The 20,828-nt window shown below is 40.6% G+C and overlaps 1 protein-coding gene across 1 annotated transcript in view; it reads right to left on the bottom strand.

Annotated features, from left to right (window-relative positions):
- ZMAT4 (zinc finger matrin-type 4) overlaps positions 1–20,828 on the bottom strand; it is a 478,152-nt gene that overhangs the window by 382,441 nt on the left and 74,883 nt on the right. Inside the window, exon 2 of the mRNA XM_056116778.1 lies at positions 7,499–7,604. Within this exon, the coding sequence (XP_055972753.1) occupies positions 7,499–7,600 (102 nt within the window). The 5' untranslated portion in view covers positions 7,601–7,604. The remainder of the gene's footprint in view (positions 1–7,498; positions 7,605–20,828) is intronic.

Genomic DNA, 20,828 nt, shown 5'->3' with positions numbered 1-20,828 from the left:
CCTTGACCCTTCGTGCTCTGTACATTTCTCTCCCATGTTCTATATCCATGCCTCTGACCGAAAGAATGTTCATGCAACACCAATCCCCCTCAGTAACCCACTATGAGCAATAATCAAAGCAGCAACTACAATTTGATTTCTAAAATGTTGAGTTCTGTGGACACAGGGATAACACAGCGGCAGATAAAGTCTTAGGCCAAGAGTTGAATTTCTGTCACTGACCACAAGCTGAGAACAAAGTCAAAGGAACTTCCTGTGTCCTTACAAAAGTATGCTAATTCAATCAGATACTACAACCCTGTATACAAACACACCAACCAAGCATGTATGATCCCCAGTCATTATAACAGCAACAAAGAGAAGGAAAAGGGAAAATAATAAAACATAAAATAAAATATTAATATTATTTGCTACAAAGTTATTCAATCTAATCTTACATGGAAGTTCGAGTTGCCTTATGCCATGAAACCTAAATATTTCACATTGATTTAACAGATGAAAAGTAAATTGGGAAGATGTAGAGTAAATTCATTTATACCATGACAACATCCTGGCAAATTATTGTTAATTTTATAATACTGTGCAAGGCAGACCACTTATATACTGCGTTATAGTTCTAAGTATATAGTTTTGTTATAGGATATGTTTCTGGTTCAAGAACAGGAAAATAGAAAAACAGTATGTTGACTACATGTTGTTGGTTACTAATTACGGGCTACTCACATTTCGTCTGTTTTTTGTTTTTAATTAAAGAATCAAATCAAAGCACTTTAAGAAATATAATTTGGGATCTGAGGAGGTGGTTGAGAAGTAGACCACTTGCTTTGTATGAGGCCCTGGCTCATGGAAGGAAGGAAGGAAGGAAGGAAGGAAGGAAGGAAGGAAGGAAGGAAGGAAGGAAGGAAGGAAAGAAGGAAGGAAGGGAAGGAGGGAAGGAGGGAGGGAGGGAGGGAGGGAGGGAGGGAGGGAGGAAGGGAGGGAGGAAGGAATGAGGGAGGGAGGGAGGGAGGGAGGGAGGGCAACTGTATACAGTTGGTCTGTGTTCTGAGTACAGTGTTGCTTTTTTGTATTCAATGGTTGTTTATTTCACTGTTCTTTTTATTAGCCATTATTTTTTTAATTTAGAAAAATTATATTGACTAATGATAACAAATAGAAGATAACCAGGTTGTGTGGATCTGCTTTTATAAAGCAGTAGAAAACAGAAGAATAATTACAAACTTCATAGAAGTTCAAGAGTCTTCAGTGAAATGGTCCAGAAATATATTTCATATCATCAGGTATTCAAGGATAGGCTGAAGTTCCCTGACATTATAAAGGTTAACAAAAATTTATTTAGCCTGGGAAAATGTATCAGAAATTATATTAACAGCATCTGGGAGAAATTAAGCATGTTATCACTTCAAAAGATTTGAAGAGACTGAAACCGTAATACTCAATGTATAGATTAAAGAAAGTTTTACACAGAAACCATGCTATGAAAATCAATTATTATTATCATCCTGTTAAGTCTTACATCTCCAGGAGTATATCACCTCCAATATTCAGGATAGAATTGGACAGTGCTCAAATCCAGCTAGTGCGATGCATGGCAAATATCAGAAATGCAAACACTGATTTACAGGAGTTGCTAAGTTTACCTAAATGTTGCTAAATGTTTACTTAGTAAGTTGGGAAGGGGAAAGAAAAAGAAAATTTGAGAATATGCTCTAAGAAACTAAGGGAAAGAAGACCAAAAAAAAGTCATTGGTACCCCAGATAGTCACAAAATTTCTATCTGCACATATATAGTTTAATTTCTCCCTATTGCCTACCCACAACACACCTATGACCCATTTTCTAGTATTTTTACAAAAACAGAAAAGTTCCTCTGACTATTTTCTTCCCAGTGGAAACAGAAACTTGGGAAGCCAGGGTTCTGTATAAACCAACCCAAACATGATAAACAGCAGAAGAAAGAAAAAAAGCTCATGTTATGGCCATTGTTTTCTTGCTTCGTTAAATACACTGCTATCCTTGGGCCAGGGCAATTTTTTCTTCTCCAGATCCCAGTTTTTTAAACAGTTCTTTAACCTATTGGCTTTCTCTTTCCGACTGACCGCTAGGAAGCCCAGTATAACAGTGCAGGAGACCTCACCCCTTACAGAGACGGGGCTGTGCCCTTTTAGCATCCTGAAGCAGCTCCAGAAGACAGCCCTTCACCCAGGTACTCTTAAAAGATTTCGGGGTATGAAATCTCTGGGAGGAAGTGGGTTGTACTGATAATAAATTTGAGGAAATAGGGCTGGAGCGATAGCACAGTGGTAGGGTGTTTGCCTTGCATGAGGCCGACTTGGCTGACCCAGGTTCTTTTCCTCTGCCTCGGTAGGAGAGCCCGGCAAGCTACTGAAAGTTTCTCGCCCACATTGCAAAGCCTGGCAAGCTACCTGTGACATTCTATATGCCAAAAACAGTAGCAAGTCTCACAATGGAGACGTTACTGGGCCTGCTGGAGCAAATTGATGAACAACTGAACAACAGGAGGACAGTGCTACAGTGCTACAGTCAAATTTAAGGTAGTAGCCTACAGGCTTGGAGGCTACATCCTTTTGAGATGCAAATAAATCAAGAGCTCTTGGGGGATGGAGAAACCCTGAGGCAGCGGACCTCTTCAGAAAAGAAGCTACAGAGGAATCTCAAACTTGGATAAGAATATACAAGGACTAAAACGGGTGTAAAGCTTCCCTGTGACAATGACCATATTAAAATTTCTGTATGCAGAGAACTCCTGACCAAGACAAGTTAGAAAAATTATATATAACCTTCCAAAAGTCATTCTCTGCATCCTTTTTCCCTCTAGGGGAGACTATGTTCTCTCTCTCTCACTCTCTCTCTCTCTCTCTCCCCGCCCCCTCACTCCTCTCCAGATTTCATTCTTTTTTATTTTGCTCTATGTGTCACACCCAGCCGTGCACAGGAGTTTCTCCTGGCTTTGTATTCAAGAATTACTCCTGGCGGTGCTGGGGCACCATATGGGATGCTGGGAATAGAACCCACGTCGGCCGTGTGCAAGGCAAACTCCCTACCCGCTGTACTATTGCTCCAGCTCTCTCTCCAAATTTCTTTTAAAAAATAATTTGCTTTGCACCTGTGGTAACACAGGTATGAGCAATGCTGACTTCCGGGACTCCTGGGTGGACTGACGGGTTTCATTGACAACAAGAGTGCATGACACTGAGATTCAGAAAAGTTTGAAGAGTTTCTTCTTGGTTCAGATAATCCACTTTTCTATAACTCTGAAACAATCACCTCCCTGTTAGCACAAGAGCAGATTTATCCTTCTCTAGTGGGTTTTTAGATCAATATGAAGGATTTGCATATAAAACTCAGATGCCTAAGAAATGCAAGCTTATGACAGAGTTCCAATAGATGGGTCCGGGTAACTGTCTGTGTCCCCTCTGGCCAGCAGTCTGTCTCCAGTGTCTGCATGTGAGTATTTGATTTTGTTCCTATACCCTTCTCTATTCACTAGTCTTTGCTCTCATCTGAAATCTTGTCCCTGGGCCTCTTTAGGAATGTCCCATTTCAATTCTCTGTCTTCTGGTTGTGCTTAGTCTCCAGCCATAGCCACGTGAGTATGAGAGAGACTCAATGTTCACTATCCTGTTACTCTCTGGGTGTGGGAGGGAGCCCTGCCTAACTCCACAGTCTGTCTGGGCATAGGTGACTGTGCCAAGAGTACCAGGAGCCTGATATCTGCAGTTATTTCCCACCCTCATCTCCCATCATCTGTTCTTGATTGGGTACCTTTCAGACAGGTAAAATCAAAGCAATCTGATTAGATTAAGCTTAGATTAACAAATCTATCTGGCACCCAACCCTTCCACCTCCACTGTATCACTCCGTTTTCACATATTTGTCATTTCTGGAGTTCAGAGTGAGTCCTAATACAAACCAGTCCCTCTTCAGGTGTCCTCCTCAATATCTGAGCTAAACTGACCCCAGTGCGCCACTGCAGGTTTATTCATCAGTCAGTAAGTGCCAATGAGCAACGACCCTGGTCATGGCTCAATAGTGAGCACTATGGATATTAAAAGAAGATGCACAGCTCCTAGCTGTCTTTAAGATACTCACCATCTTGTTTAAGGTGCCAGAACTCTTGACTCCTACTTTCATTAGGAGCAGTATCTTAGTGTGTATGCTGATTCCTGGATCAGTAATAAGAGACTCAGGATTCCCAAGCAGGGCATGAAGTAGAGGTTGATACATTTGTGGCTGGCTTTATTGGGCTTGCCTAATGAGAGCTTTCTAAATGTGCTCATTCACCTTTTTCCTTTAACACTTTCTTAAAGTTTGTTATTTCTTTTATTTATTTTCATTTCACATGGTCTGCACTGCATCTTTTCTCTTCTTTCTACATGCTAGAAAAAAAATCACCCTTTACAAGCAACTCTTTTTCCTGTGCAAAAAAAAAAAAAAATCTTTTTGCCTCTTGAAACTATAGCAAAATAATCAAGTGACCTCACTGAGAAACTATTTCTAACCTCTGTAATATTCAGGCTTTTTCATTTGAAAGCTTTCTCTTCCCCTCTGTGTCTATGTGTATTTGTTCTATTGATTCAGACTATTCATCTAGTGAGCACAGACAACATCTAATTTTATTTTCACTAAAACATTAACATATTATTAATGCTTAGCAAGTAAGAAAAATAATAATGTCTTCTGTTTCTCTTTTTTCTTCCACCTCAGGATTTCACATGCAAAAAAGAGATTTTTAAACTAGAGCATGGATAGTTTTGGCTAATAGGGCATAGGATGCCTTTTAGGTTCTGCCTCCCCTCCCAAACACAAATCTCCAGTCAGCAGTGCCTGCCTCGCTGTGCTCCTTAAAGACATCAAGAATTATCACTCCAGCACCACTAAACTAAACCCATTCATTAAGGCTTAGGTAATTCACAACATTCCCAACAAATCTTTTTTTGCCTATAATAGCTGTTGATGATTCATTCTTTTGAATTTAGAACATGCAAAGATCTAAAAAGTTAATAGCACAACATAGCATGCACCAGAAAACCAAACAGGCAAAATTGTTTATATAAAATTAGATCAGCAGCTCCTTAGGAGCAAGCTGCAGAATTCTACAGATGATGCTCTCCACATAACACACACACACACACACAAACACACACACACACACACACTGATTGAAACCATATGAAAATACTAATGGACACTTCCTTCTCAGGGACTGCATCTATTTCCTAAGTCTCTCTAGACTCCTCAGCAATAATAAACATGAAAAGTGCTGGATACACAGAAAGTTTACAGAAGATTCTCACTGATATATCCCATGAGAAAACTGAAGATATTATCTGTTTGAACTGTAGAATAAAACCATTTTAAGACAATAAGTCAAAGACAGAGTATTGAATATAAGTGACAATGTTTGCAATTAATGGGTGGGATTGAGGACATACAGCATAGAGCTTCCCAATTTATGCAGTTTCAATGAAGAAACATGTGTGAAGGGAGGAGATTTTGGTAAATTAGACTGAAATAGACTTTGCCTACTGAAATAGACTTTGATATCATCTGATGCTAGGCATTCTCTTACAGAGAAAGAAGAAGAGTGGAACTTTCCTGACCTAAACTGAACAGTCAAAGGTGTCCTCATTCCTGACAGTGTCTTCTCAGAGCCTTCAGCACTAATGCAGCATATGCACTCCTTTCCTCTGGAGAAAGTACACCATATCTCTGCACAGAGGCAGGCGTAAAATTTCCTTTAGAGTTCCCAACCATGTTCAAAGGGAATGGATTTAATGTTATATTCATCCCGGGTGACAATACAAATTTCAGATCCATTTGATTACTTTATTTCTCTAGCAACAAATATGAAAGTATCCTTTAATGATGGCAGATCAATGGTATAGTGTGATGACAGATAAACATTGTTCAAATAACTCAACACTCAATGGAACAATTAGGATTCTTTTTCTGAAATGTTTTTGGTTGTTTTCAATCTTGCAACTTGACTTTTCTAGTTTAGGTAACAGCAAGCAGTGCTAGACAGAGTGACCAGGACATTTTCATAAATACTGAACATCATCAGACATCTATAATATGCAAAACATCCTTCTGGAAACCAAAAATCCTTCAAAATTTTGGGGTTTTGGTCACAAGAATAGAATGAATGCAAAAAATTCTAATAAAAGAAGACCCTAAAGAATTAGTGGAAGACTACTACTTCAAGATACATCTCCTGATTTTCATAACTGTGGAATAGTAATGATACTATGTTTCAGAAGTAATATCCATAAAAATTATCAAGTTGTCAATTTTAAAATATGTGATTACACTTACTTCTTTGAAGTTCTCACTTCTAACACAGTTTACCTACTGACAGAAATGTTAACTTCATTTATAGATCCTGGTTTTTAGGTTTTCTCTGAAGAGCATCTTTATTTGTGTTCATCAAAATAAAACTAGTACAAAGTAGTGAAAAACAATGTAATTTTGCATGTTTATCACACTTTACAACTTTCAAAGTATTTTCATTGACATTATTTTAACAGGTCTAATGTCTAATTGTGTTGTCACAGAATATGCATGGTCAGTTATTGTGCTGCTGAACCGCACATATGCATGTTGTTACTAAGATCATCGTCATCATCATCATCATCATCATCATAATTGTGCAAAGAAGTCTGCGCCTAAAGGAACTTGGTGAGTGACAGTGACAACTGGCATTTGTCAGATTCATCAGACAAAAAGAAAATTGCTGGCTAAACTCCACAATCTAAAATTAGTTAGAAGTTATTCTACTTGAAAACTTGTGTTGCTGCTGGTCTATCTTCTCTGGAACAGAGGACATGGCCTGGCAGCACTCAGCCTCAGGGCACCCAGCAGTCTGTGACCTCAGTGCATCACCCCGGTCTCCTCCTTAGACACAGGCCAACCTCTTCCCACCAGAGGAAAGCAGCAATGGATTCTCCCACCCTTAAGATCAAAGTCATTGAATTAGGACCTTCAAACTTTGTTTTAACCCCAACAGGGAAATGGCTCTGTGGATAAACACATTGAGGCTGCAGCCACCAGGGAAAAGAATTGGCTCCTGGTGCCAAGTCACTGGCATTGCCAGTATTCTTTCCTACCGTGATTAGCCGAGGGCCTCTGAGCTTATTGGCAGAGTCAAAGAAGGAAAGAGAAGCTGGCACAAATACATCATGCCCTAATCCCTAAAGGGAACTTGAGAGACGAGCTCGGACAAATTTCTCAAGCAGAGAAAGCCCACCAAGTCTATAGGAACTGGGGTACAACGTAAATAGAATTGGGGAAGCAGCAAGGACCCAAGAATGATGTCCTGGCACTGCCTTCCAATCCCGAACATCACAGTTGCCTAGGTCTGATCTCCAACTTTAAAGACTTGACCCCACATCCAGGAGGGGTAGCTTCAAGCCCACGGTCATACGTAGGCTGTACTGTTTTCTGGTCAGAAACAAGGTGTGGGAGAAGTCCTTACCTCGTAGTGGGCCACACGCTGAGACTCAGATATCAGCTGTGCACTGCACACCTTGCAGTAACTGTCTGTGAATAAATCCTGATCGATGTCGGAGGACTTCATCAGGCTAAAGGAAAATTAACAGAAAAGAAAGGAAAAATTGAGTTCACTCCCTTGATGTTTATCCAGAGAGTAAGCGTTCAAACAAAACAAGCAGGAGCACAGAAACGGATCTAATGAAGCTAAGAGCTCCCCAAATCATGATGCCAAATATAAATTAAAATCAAACTCTTGCTGAAAAATATATTTAGTGAACTAGAAAATAATCTACCAGTAAAAACAAAAGAAATTTACAGATTACTGCATACAGAATTATTATTAATAAACTTGTTTTAAAATATTTAAGGTACAGAGGAAAATATTACAGGAAAAATAAATGAAATATGGTTATCTTTGGTAGACTATAATCATTTATTTGACCACGCTACGCTCCAGGCCTCTTTCCAGACACATTATAAAACACTTCCTACCCATTTTCCACAATTACTACACCATATCTGATGGGGTTCAGACAACAAGTAACAAATCATAGAAAGAAATATATAAATATATGCCTCTCGGAGAGCCCAGCAAGCTATGGAGAACATTCCGCCCACACGGGAAGAGCCTGGCAAGTACCCCGTGGCGTATTTGATATGCCAAATAGAGTAACGACAACAGGTCTCATTCCCCTGACCCTGAAAGAGACTCCAATCGTTGGGAAATATGAGTAAAAAGAGGCTGCTAAAATCTCAGGACTGGGAGGAATAGAGACATTACTGGAGCCCACTCAAGTAATTTGACGGTCAACTGGATGACAGTGATAGAGTGAATCATTTATTTAATTTTCCTTTCTTTTAAAAAACGTCTACAAGGAGCATGTATTCTTTAGTACACAAGAGCAAGCTTTAAAATCAGTACAAAACCCAGTTTAAAGTGTAGTTGTTGGGGCCAGAGAGATAGTATAGCAGACAGGGCACTTTCATTGCATACAGCACCTGGGTTCGATCCCTGGCGCCATGTATGTTTTCCCAGGCATAGCCAGGAGTGGTCCAAGAGTGCAGAGCCAGGAGTAAGCCCTGAAAACCACCAGGTGCAGGTGGCAGAAAGCAACCTCAAATCATAAAAAGGAAATAAAGTATTTAAAGGTTTTAAAAAACAAATTAGGCTAAACCATGATGTCCCTCACAAGTTTATAACTTGTATATAGAGAAACTCTTACCATTCCTGCTGATTCATCTATATTTAGGGTTGGTGGAATTCTTAAAGGTCAGTTCTACTATTCTATACCACAAATGAGTCACAAAGGAAAATAAAAATATTGTCAAGTTCCAAACCCTGAAACAAAATATAGTCAAGGGTCAAATATAGTCTTAGTATTGTAGATGTTATCTACCACCAATGTCGTCTATAGCTGCTGGAATATACTGTTACCATACTGTAAAACACCCACAAGTCTGACTGTTTTCCCATAACTCATGAACTCGACTTTCTTTCATCTCTTACGTGTCAGGCAAAAAGCACAGACAGGCCAGAGAGCGTGCTACACAAAGGAGAAGGAGAATTCTTGGACCACAGGGAGAGGCAAGTATCTGGTGTTTTCTCCCCTGTGTTACTTTAATGTGTGGAGATTATTTCTGAGTTATGTTGCGGAATACTGACCTGCCTTGACCAATTTCCATTGCCATCTCCAGAACTTTCCGATGTCTAATGCCACCTGCAAGTTGTGTGATGCTGAGTTTCTAAGCCCTGTTTGCTCTCTATAGATATTGAGTTATTTTTTGCTATTACACCTTAGAGAATTGTGGTTAATATCCAAAGGACAAACACAGAAGAGACAACATGAATTGTGAAGTTTTTGTCAGATGAAAAGGATCATTATTACATTTTTCAAGACAGCCTAATGTTGGTAAGATGTTAGCCAATTTTTAAACAGTACAACGGAATAAAGAATTATGGTCCATTTTTGCTGACTTAAAACCAACTAAATCACTTGGCCACAAAGAAAAACGTCTGCCTTGGTGGGGGGGAGAACTTTCTTGCTCCAAAACTATAAACTAAATTTTTATTCTTGACCTTAGCTGAAATGGCCTATAGGAACATTTAACTCTCTGATTCAAAAAGATTCATAGTTTCTGTTTCTTATGAGACAGTTTTACCTTTGGTTTTCATATAAGTCCTGAGTACCAAGACTAATGACAAACAATAAAACCCTGATATTTCTGAAAGGATCATTTCTGGCAGACTGCCCAAACAGCCTGGGGTTCATCACCTGCAGTGCCTAAAAGATCAGTATCTCTAAGGGCAATCCGCTCCCAGCGTCTGAATATTTTTCAGGTTGACTCAAGATCCATTCCACTTCAGCTTGCATTGATTCTGCCTTTGCTACAATGCACGTCAATTGTACTCTCCCTTTTCATAAGAATTCTCCCTTCGCTGTTGGATGATAGCTCACTTTCAGGAATGCCAGCTCTACCCTGCCTTATCATTTTTGTCGGATTTCTAGATGAGTCTTCTTCAAAGTCAGTGCCGAGGACATAAGGAAACTCTCCAGAGATGGTCTACCAAGGCAGAGTATCACAAATCCAAATGATCACTCAAAATATCTACTCCCATTTGTAAGAGTCTCCACCCATAGCCTTAATACAAATCAAGACAAGGTACTCCGATGACAGGAAAATGTAGTAGAACATTCTGAAATGTCGGATAGGAAAAGAAAACGTTCTTAGGTGTATTTTTGAAGCTATGCTCCTATATGGAGTTACATTTAAATATTATTGTGTTCCCTGCTATTTCTAATAAAGAAGCTCACAAAAATAGATTCAATGGTGACCTGGTTAATAGGAATTTCCAAACTCACTGCTCACTCCTTCCTCATTATACAATCAACTGCAGAAATCAAACACTGTGAAGGGATAGTTAAAGTACCTGTCGACCAGTGGGGCCCATAGGAGTCAGAGTCGGGAAAGCAGCTGTGCAGTAAAATAGCTTTAAAGACCTAATAGAAAATGTGTGTGTGTGTGTATCAAAGTGAGAAGAGAATATTATGGCTTTTTCCACTATTTTATATAAGAATATTGATTGAAAGAAGCTACACAGTAAAATGACAGTGAAACTCCCCAACCCCAAAATCTCTGAGGCTTGAATAAGTTAAACTCCACTGGGAGGCAATTAGTGGACAACTGTCAGCCAGGTTTGTACAGAGGCATTTCTCCATAAAAAGAGAACTTTTACTTTGTACAGGTCATTTTGGACAACCAAAGGGTCTGTATTTTAATTAAAGGGTGGAATTCACAAGGACAAAGCTGCCTTGAGTTCCCCTCCTACTTGTTTACATCAAATTCTCAGATTTCAAGGGCTTTCAGAAGCATCAAGAGAGAGGAGAAACCATATTACCTTTCTGAAACCTTGATCAGGTCTTCTGTCAGCAACTAGAGAAGAAAGAGACCAGGGTGGGTGACCAGTATCTGATCAGTTCCTCTGTCCTATCAGAGGCCGTGTTCCATGAGCGTGTTCATTGCACTATATACAGAAGGCTCGGGACATACTGAAAAGGGAGATAAGGGCAGGGGAAGGATGTGCTTCTATTCCCTGAGTGTAAATTGGTTCAAATGAAAACTTCCTTAGTGATGTAGAGGGAGATCTACTCCCATCTCTCTTCTGTACTCACAGAAGACAAAGCCACCTGTATTTTAGAGAAGGGATGCTGAGGAGAGGTAGAGATAAATGTTAGTGCAGGGTCCTGATCAGTTTCTCTCATATGCTGCCCTGTCTCTCTATACAAATAAATCAATGCCAGTATAAGATTCAGAGACATGGATAAGCTATAATAAAGAAATGCAGAGAGGAGAACCCTTGAATTTTTTGTTTTCTTTTGTTTTGCTTTGATGATGAGGGGTTGGTAATACTCTGTAGTGCTCAGAGCTTACTCCTGCCTCTGGACTCAGGGATCATTCCTGGCAGAAGAGATATTTTGCTAATACAGTAATTGTTAGTCGACAACACTCTCTATGAGGCCCCAGAATAATAGAAAGCACAATTCCTGTCTTCCAAATCTTTAGGAGACTCTAAGTGAGAAGAGATGCATGTACACACAGACTTAATTTGACTGCAAAAGCACACTACAGGATTTGAGAAGACAAGAGAGATTGTAAGGAAGATAGAAAGATCCTATAAAAGTTGAAAATTTCAGACTGGATAGGATTAGGGTGGAGGTAAATAAGATTACAACTCAAAAGCTGCCCTTTTTTTCTGGCACAAAGAAAATCTTACTACCAGTAGGCATGAGAAGTTGCATACAAGGGGCATTGGTGGGGCTAATTTGGGATCACGCAACATAAGGGGAGGAGGCAGCAAAATGCAAGGAAGAGCAGGGTACCGAGCGCTCAAGACCCATATGGAAAGAGAGTCTGAGGGAGAACAGCCAGGTCCCAAAACATCTCTTGAGGTGCAAGGAATGGCCTTTTTCAGGATCTTCAGATGCAGATACAAAGATATCTTTTTCTACTTCTTTCTGCATCTCATCAGCAGATTTCAGGAACACAGGCTGAAAACCTAGAGAATCTTGGAGCTTTGCCATAAAGGGTAATAGTCTTTATTCCCTTCCATTTCTGATAGTGCTAAAACAGTGTCTGACTCAGACACCCCCTCCCTGATTCTCACAGGGTCTTCAGAAAAAGGCTTTTGTTTTAATCCAGTTTTGTTCAGACTAACTCAGTTGTTGAGCAAGTTATATATTATTTTTTAACCTTGTGGCCTCATTCGTAAAGTGGGGAAAAGAATTTTCACAGGGATATTGTGAGGTTTAAAGATGATATATAAAACAAAGTCGTGGCATATGGCAAGCACTCGAAATCAAAGCAATACTGTTATTATGAATATTATTCTGTATTTATAATTATTCTTACTTTCAAGAGGGATGCTATAAATATTGAAAGAAGAGAAATAAATAGAACCACATTAAATACAAAGGATGAAGGCAACAACACAGCATGCAAAAATCAGATTTTAATTGACATAATACACTCTCTCTTCTGAATTCACATCATCCCAAAACACATCTGGTTTGCACTTAATTTCACTGCCATTTGATATTTATGTCAGAGGAAACTCCACATTTCTTTTTCATTCTTTCATGCTTTCTTTCTTTCTTTCTTTCTTTCTTTCTTTCTTTCTTTCTTTGCATTCTTTCCTTCTTCCCCCCACCCCCAAAAGTTTTATTTTCTTGAAGCACTGTGATCTACAAAGTTATTCATAGTTGGATTTTTGACATACAGTGTTCGTCACTGTTCCCACCACCAGTGTCAACTTCCCTCTACCAGTGTTAACGTTAACATCTATTCTGATTGTAGGTAGGGTGTGATGCTAGTAGAGGGAGCAGTTTGATGAGAAGTGACTCTACTTACCTATTACCTTTCAAAGTGATGTGCTCCCCGGGATACAAAGCAAAACACTCATCATCCAGATATCAATGTGTGACAACTCTCTGGCTGGAAGATCCCTGTGGGGGTCTACAGTGGCTGTGATCCCATGGCTCCCTCTCTCACCACCCCAACACCATGGGGAGAGAAGCCCTCGAATTGCTCTACCCCACTGATGGTTGCTCGGTATCACAATAGAATACACCTACGAAAGCTAACAAGCTACAAATCTTCCTCAGCTTACAGTGGCAAGACTTTATGACAAACCTGTTTTACTTGGAAAATATCATAAGTCAAAAAGCCAGACATTTAACACATTGAGCCTCAAAGCTTAGCCTAGAACTGCTAATGTGTGCAGAACACTAAGGTTTGCTTACAGTTGGGAAAAATCATTTATAAAATATATTTTATAATGAAGTATTGACCTCATTGTGTAATTTATCAAATATGCTACAGAAAATAAAAAACAGATGGCCTTAGTTCAAAATCTGAAAGGTTTCTGATGGATGCATATCACTCGCACACCTCTGTCAAGACGAAAGTCATAAGTCTGTCTGAATGCACTTTCCACCTACTCACTGTCCAAACTAACCCTTTATAATTAGGGTTTAAGAATGATGGCAATCTCAAGCAAAAAGCTACTACTGTCCTTAAAGAAAGATCTCTGACTGTATGGCCCTCTGAACATTGCCTGGTCAGAGAGAGGGTCTTCTTAAGGTGCTCCCAACTGTAACTGATCTTCCTAAAGGCTGCAGACCCAGGTGATTTTTTTTTAACTATTTCAAATAGATGAAGTGTTTCTCGTGAGCCAGGCTTAGTGATAAGGGCTTCCCTACCAAATTTAATTTCTTCTGAGAGGCATATTGCTGACTCATCAATCTTATTTTCCAGATTAGGATGCAAGGTTTAGGGGTTGAGTAATCACAACCGTCACACAGCTCAGAAGAGGCACTCAGGGCTCCAAGTCAGGGCTGACACAGTGCTTTGTCTGCAAAGCCCTCACCCAGGCTGCCTCCCTGGGGGTGAGGTTCAGTGCAGGCCAAGGCCTTTACTCTTTGCCCCTACTGCTTCAACCGGGAAGCTGTGAGGGAAATCCTTAAAATACCTCAAATTAAAAAGAACAGACATCCTTCCCAGATGCCATGTTTATGGTCCAGAGAGTCCCAGTTATTCAGGAAATGTATGGGAAGCCACCTGACCTTGGGTGTATTTGAATAAATGCACCATCATGTTCTCCCACATTCAGTAGCTGTTTGTGCTGGTCTGACACCCTGAAAGCCAGTTCATCCCTTACTCCAGTTCGGGCCCTTCACTTTTGATAAGTTGAGTAGTAGACTGCAAATGCCACACATTAAAATAAACCATCCCTGGAACTGAACATTAAAAAGATATGAGGCATGCCACTACTGTTTAAATTGGGGCATGTTTTTAAATATTCATCACTGTAAGTCTGTTGAAATCTTTCCTGCTCTTCTTCCCTTAATCAATATTAGAAGGGATCAAATTTGGCTCAGGAAAGGAAAAAATGTGAGCACTAGGGTAAGTCCTTTTTCAAGAGGAACACAATGAGCCTCGGCCTGTCCCTTGGTAATCTGTAAAATCTTATCATGCCGAAGGTTGTATGTTCACGGGCTCACTGGACGGCACTGTTTCACCGCCTGCATTCGGTGCTCTTGAGCCGCTGTGTGTGGCCTGGATCGGAACGGCTGATGGCCAAGGGCAGACGGAAGAAAAAACAGGGGCCAGGCCGGTCTATATCAATAGTAGTTTATTCCAATCCTCTTCACTCCTGTCTTTCTCTGCCTCCTTCTCTCCTGGGCCCCAGTCTTGGAAGCTGTCTCCTTCTGGCCCTGACTCTGGATCTCTGGAGCCTGAGCTCTCTCACTTCTGACCCCTTTTCCGAGCTTATGTCTTAGTTTATATAGCAGTCACATAAGGTGGTGACATAAAGGTGGGTTGAATACTGACGAATCAACAAAGAGAGGTAAGACCACTCCTCAAGATTAACTCAAGGATAAAATCTCATCTACAGAGATTACTTCAGATTACTAGGAGATCCACCCAAGGGTGGGATCCCAACAAGGGTGTGTTCTTCCTTCAGTTAGTAATCTACTTAAACAGTTGTAATAAATCTACTTCTAATATTTCTAGCAATGTCATTCTGTATGAGCACAGTAAGAGATATAAATTTAGTTTGGTTCTTCCTGAGAACATCTCACTATACATTTCGCAGTCCTCAGGCCAGGTTAATCTTCCTAGCTCCAGCAGGGTCCTAGTCTCGTCGTTACTTACTTTTGGATCATGACAGCATTTGTCCATGATCATGCCCTCAACTTATAGTTGAGTATCGTGGCTCTTTGGCCTGGCCCATTTCGATGCCAGGGTAGCTCACTGCTTGCCCTGGGTCCATTCAGTCCCTCGTCGGGACCCTGCTTTTGGGGTGCTAGGAACTAAGGGCAACTGAGTCAAGAAATCAGATGCCCAGGAGTAAATATTATTCGGAGTCAATCAACTCCCAAGTTACAAATCATAATATTACCTGTCTTCCTGTGTCCACACAGAAAGGACATTGCTTACAATACAAGTTCAGTGTTCTTAGATGAGTGTGACCTGACAAACCTAAGCTACCTGAGGAAGGACAAAAGAGTGTTATCCTACAGTAATCCTTTGGATATTTTACTCCATTTGGCGAAAGGGCCAGAACCTTTAGAATAAACATGCCATTGACGGTCTTGCTCTTGCTCCCCTTGCAGTCTGCCACTGTCCTTCTGGGGCTGGTGAAATCACTTTCCCTCTAGACTGGATCATGATTCCAGAAAGATTTATGGTGCCAACCTGAGCTTCAGCATCCATCACAGGACAGGATCCACAACCCACTGGAACCCAGGAGTTTGGGCTGACACAGACTTACTCTGTCCCTGAAGGTGGGCCATGTAGGACTGGGGGATGTGGCAGCTGACCAAACAGCTTCCTGAAACATCAGTAACAAAATCAACAGGAGTCCTCCAGAAATGAATACACACTGGTCTTCCCTAAAAGGGCGCAGGTTGCAGCAGATGAAAGAGATGAATACCAGGAAGATGAAGACAGCTCCTAGAGCCTGTGGACTCCAGCCCATGGTCTTCAATATACTACATACCCCAAAATGACAACATGTGGGGCTTGAACCCCCTGAGAAGTGGAGGAACTCAGCCTGAAAGTCAAACACACCAGCATTCCATTCCCTTTTCTTGGATTAGAGCCCTAGCCTCTGGCTTGATGCTTCCCCACTCCTGACAGAGCTCAGGCACAGGAATTTGGCAGCCTAGCCCCTTCCTATCCATCATCCTCATGCAGGTGCAAGCTGTGCTTTCCGGGGGGGGGGCATTGGGGGAAACTCACACCCTCCCTTCTTTTGCTTGGCATCACCAGAAGCAGCATCGCTGACTCATACAGCTTGAGTAATTGCCTTTTAATGGCACCATTTTCTTCACTTGTAAAACCAGGCTTTGTGAATTCTTGACTCAGAGTCATCTGCCACTGCTCGGCACGCTCACCCTCCATCCCAAGCTGTGGAATTGCGTCTACCATTCTGGTTCACAGCTGATGCAGGCTGGCATGAGCATGTGGGAAGGAGAGAGGCGAACAGTGTCCTGGGCCACTTCTGTGGGTATGCACGTACACCTCAGCCACCTCAGAGGAGGGCAATCACTGTTTACTCCCTTCCCCATTTCTGGCCCATTGTCATTTTTTATGATGCGTAAATTGCAATCAAGGGTTGTGGGGGTGGGGGGAGTAGTGCACCACGGATGCCCAGGTGCAGATTTCCTATAGAATTTACCAGATGCCCACCTCCCAGAATGCTGGAGTCCCCTTGTCTCCAGGAGAGGTTCGTATGGAGCCTTTCCTGGTATATACATGGTACTAGCTGTTTTAGGGAATAGGTGCAAGGTGTGCTATAAGAACTAAAAGTTCTGATAATGTGGCAAAGGCTCATGCACCGAGATCATTCACACACTGTTCTACATAAACACAGATGGCACTCGTGTCTTCTACACATAAATAAAATATTCACACCAGCTGGTAGGCAGATGATGGCTTTGGCCCTTCCATATGTCATTCTAGAATCTTTAACTTGCCCCATGGCCCAAAATTTCTCATGGAGATTTCACTGTTGGACCTCTGCCTCCCACTAACAGCAGAGGCAGAGGAGGAAGAACAAGCAGGCATTCCAGAAGATGGACCTTCTGTCTGAATTTCCAAAAAGTCCTCTAAAAGACCATTTAGGACCCTAAAGGTCTATCTTAATGAGATACACACAACTGGTTGGTTTGAGGGATGTGATAAGAGAAATCCTGTCTGGAAAAATACTAAATGTTTTATTTTTTTTAGACATTAATTGTTAAACCAGAATATTCACCATTCACCATAGATCAACAGATTTTTTTTCAGGGAGTGGTATGTACAGAGCTTGAATTTTCCATTGATTCATCACTTTGGGTCTGCCATGGTGCTGGCAAGATAGTACAGTGTGTAGGGCACTTGTCTTGCACATGGCGAACTCAGGTTTGATCTTTGGCATCTTATCTGATCCTTTGAGCACTGCCAGAAGTAACTCCTGAGTGCAGAGCCAGAAGTAACCCCTGAGCTAAGCTGGGTTTGTCCTCCCCACCGCTGAAATAAAAAAATCACTAGAGGCCCCAAAGCAGGGAAAGCCAGAGGCAGGATATGGAAGAAGAAACTAGGGGTGAGGTCAGCATATTCATTACGGTACCGGTGATCATTCCATCAAGCCGGAAGATAGCACCCAGTTGGGGAACCACTCACATAGTATCCAGAGGAGCAAACTAACCTTCCCTGCCACCCAAAGCAAGAAACCCGGTGTGAAATCCTCACTTGGCACTGTCAGAGACCTGCATGGGAGAGAGGCCGGGTCAGTGCCAGCAGCTGTTCTTAACCAACTGAAAGGCAACAAACCTTTCTTTGTAACAGAGGCTACAGCCTTCAAATATATTATATAAGTATTACATTCCTGTAACTTGTTTACATGATTTATCTTCACTAAACTGGCCTTATTGAACTAGAAAAACTGATGGCAGATTTAAATACAGTCATCACATCCGGGGCATGGGGGCAGAGTTATGCAGTATGGCTTCAGGCACTATGAATTGAGCTGTAGCAGAGAAAACTATTCCCTTTATTTAATTCCTATTCCCAGGTGCTGGCTAGGCTGCCGTTCAGCAAAAGGACACTTGCCTTTCATTCTCCACTACAGCACATTGGCCAGACTTCTCGAGGAAACTCACTTAGTTCAATTTGTTCCTCTCACCCTTTTCTCAAAGTCAGTAAAATTGTAGAGTATGTGTAAAAGAATGTGTCACCTCTATTAAGAAGATACAAGAATCAAAGTGTTGTCAACTAATGAAGATATAGGCATCTACAAACTCTCAAAAACTGGAATAGAGGTCAGCCCCTGACATGACATCGTCCTCAGAACTTCTTTTCAGATCTGAGATTTTGTGCCACCTTTTGCCTTGAAGACAGCAAGAAATCGTAAAAATAGTAATACCTTAGGGGAATAAGCAACCATGAGAAACTAAGCATAAAAAAATTTGGGATTTTTTCTCATTAAAAAATAATTCAGGGTGCTGGAGAGATAACTTGAAAGGCTGAGTGTATGCTTTACATACTAGGGGTGGAGTTTGATCCCCAGAACTGCATGATCTGATAACTGCCAGGAACATTAACTGAGCACAGAGTTACGAGCATCCCCTGAGCACTACACGGTGTAGACCCAAAATGAAATAAACAAAATCACCAATTAATGGATTTTTTTAAAATTAAAATAGGATTCACCAAATGTTGAGAATAGCATGTGGACATAGGACCTTCTGTACATTTTTAATGGAAGAGTAAGCTTGGAAGTTAAGCATCATCTCATCATGCAAAAAACTCAACAACTACACTCTTAGTTTGGAACAAGAAAACTTCTTGTTCATGTACAACACAACAAAGAGAAAAAAATAATAATGGAATTATTCAAATACTAAAACCTTCAATATTTCCTCACATGGGAGACTTTACACAAATGGATCATAAATTGAGGTATAATAGAATGAGGCATGGCAACACAATATAATATGAATGAATCACTGCAATTTCATATTTATATGAAGATATAAGTCAAAGAGTATGTGCATGAGATTATTTTTATAAAGTCAAAAACATTCAAAATAAACATGGATTCCTTTGGGTTGCATGAAGACATGTTGTAACTCTAAAAATGTTTGACAAAAAAAATATGAGCACAGGATTTAGAATGATGATTACTTCTTTTCAGAAAGACGTGATGAGAATAACATGACCAGACATTCTCGCCAGATCTTAACTTTGCTTTGGAAGGGATGCTGTTGGGTATGTTTATTCTGTAACTAAAGATGGCAAGTCAGAATGATGTACTAGATACAAAAAAGGGAGGTATTAAATAATTGGTTAGGTAGATAAATAAGTAGCTACTGGCATGGTTACCAACGATTAGAAATGATGTTCTAGAAATTAGTATTTCACTCTCTAGCACCAATGTTCATTTGCTTGTTTGTTTTTTCCCTTTTCCTCAGGCATAAAAGATTAGGCTAGATTCTAACCCTCCTTTGCAGTTTGTATGCCCTATAACTGCATTCTGGCTGAAAGAATCGGAAAAATTGTACATACTTTTGGTCCTGGCCCATATATTTTACTCTGCCTTTTGCCAGGAGATAGTTGGCTGTGATACTCTGGTCAACTTTAAAAGCCGCATTTGAAAAAAGAAAATGTTCTCTCAAGTCTGAGTGATTACATGGAGTAAAGTCCCATGTCTCCAAGGCTGAACTTCACTGGACATTAAGAAATTAAAAAACACATTTTCACAGCATTAAGACACTATAATTCCAGCATCTATCTAGTATTACCTTAACATATAGCAACTTGAACAGTAGTAGCTTAGCATAGTTTGATGACACCAGAGTGTATTTTCACCTATTTAAATCTTTCACAACCTTTGTGAGGGAATTAGAAAATGACAAAGACATACAAAGGTCTTAAACTTGAAGAATTCTACTCTTGAAGCTCTCACATTTGAGTGATACTCTGAGGAATGGCATTAAACATCTCAGACCTTATTGAGAATACTAAAGCAATAGCAATCTATCATTCATTTGAATGGAAAGTGATGATTTTTATGGGGTCTAAATATTTGACAGTTTATGAAAAAGGACCACATTTTTTGGGACAAGATCTATATGTTGGTATATTAACTAAGAGTTCATTTGAGATAATTAACTAGGCGTCATTTTTCAAGTATCAGAATCACCTTATGGAATGGCTATTCTACTTCTCACTGGCATTGAGCACATCCATCTTACTCACCCACTGGCATGTTGGTGCTGGTGTCTTTTCAAATCTGCTTTGCCATCTTGTGAGGGGGCAACATGAGCAGATGGTTGTGACCAATGGGATGCCAGGTAATGAGCAAATGCTTTCCATAGGAGTATCAGGGTCTTGTCACTTTGCCAGAAATGACAGCTTGACTGCCTGGCAACAGCCCTGATGTTGGGAGGAAGTACACATCTGACTTCAAATTTGTTTGTACTCTGAAGGATATCAGGACTCAATATTTTTTTAATTTTTGTTCTGGGCACCACAGTTCACAAACTGTTCTTGGTAGGAACGTACCTAAACTATAACAGCACCATACCCTTCACCCAGGAGTGAGCTTCCCTTCACCATGGTCCCAGGGTCCCTCTTCACCATCTGCATGACCAAGATTCCTACTGAGATAGGTTTCCAGTTTCTGTTGCCTTTAGGAATTTACTATTTTCCCTACTGTTTCATCATATCTCCCTTATGAGAGAGATTATTGTTTGCCCCTCTCCTTC

This window comes from Sorex fumeus, unplaced genomic scaffold, assembly GCF_029834395.1.
Source record: "Sorex fumeus unplaced genomic scaffold, SorFum_2.1 ptg000033l, whole genome shotgun sequence".
In the NCBI taxonomy this organism is placed as follows: Eukaryota; Metazoa; Chordata; class Mammalia; order Eulipotyphla; family Soricidae; genus Sorex; species Sorex fumeus.
This window is presented reverse-complemented; position numbering and strand designations above follow the sequence as displayed.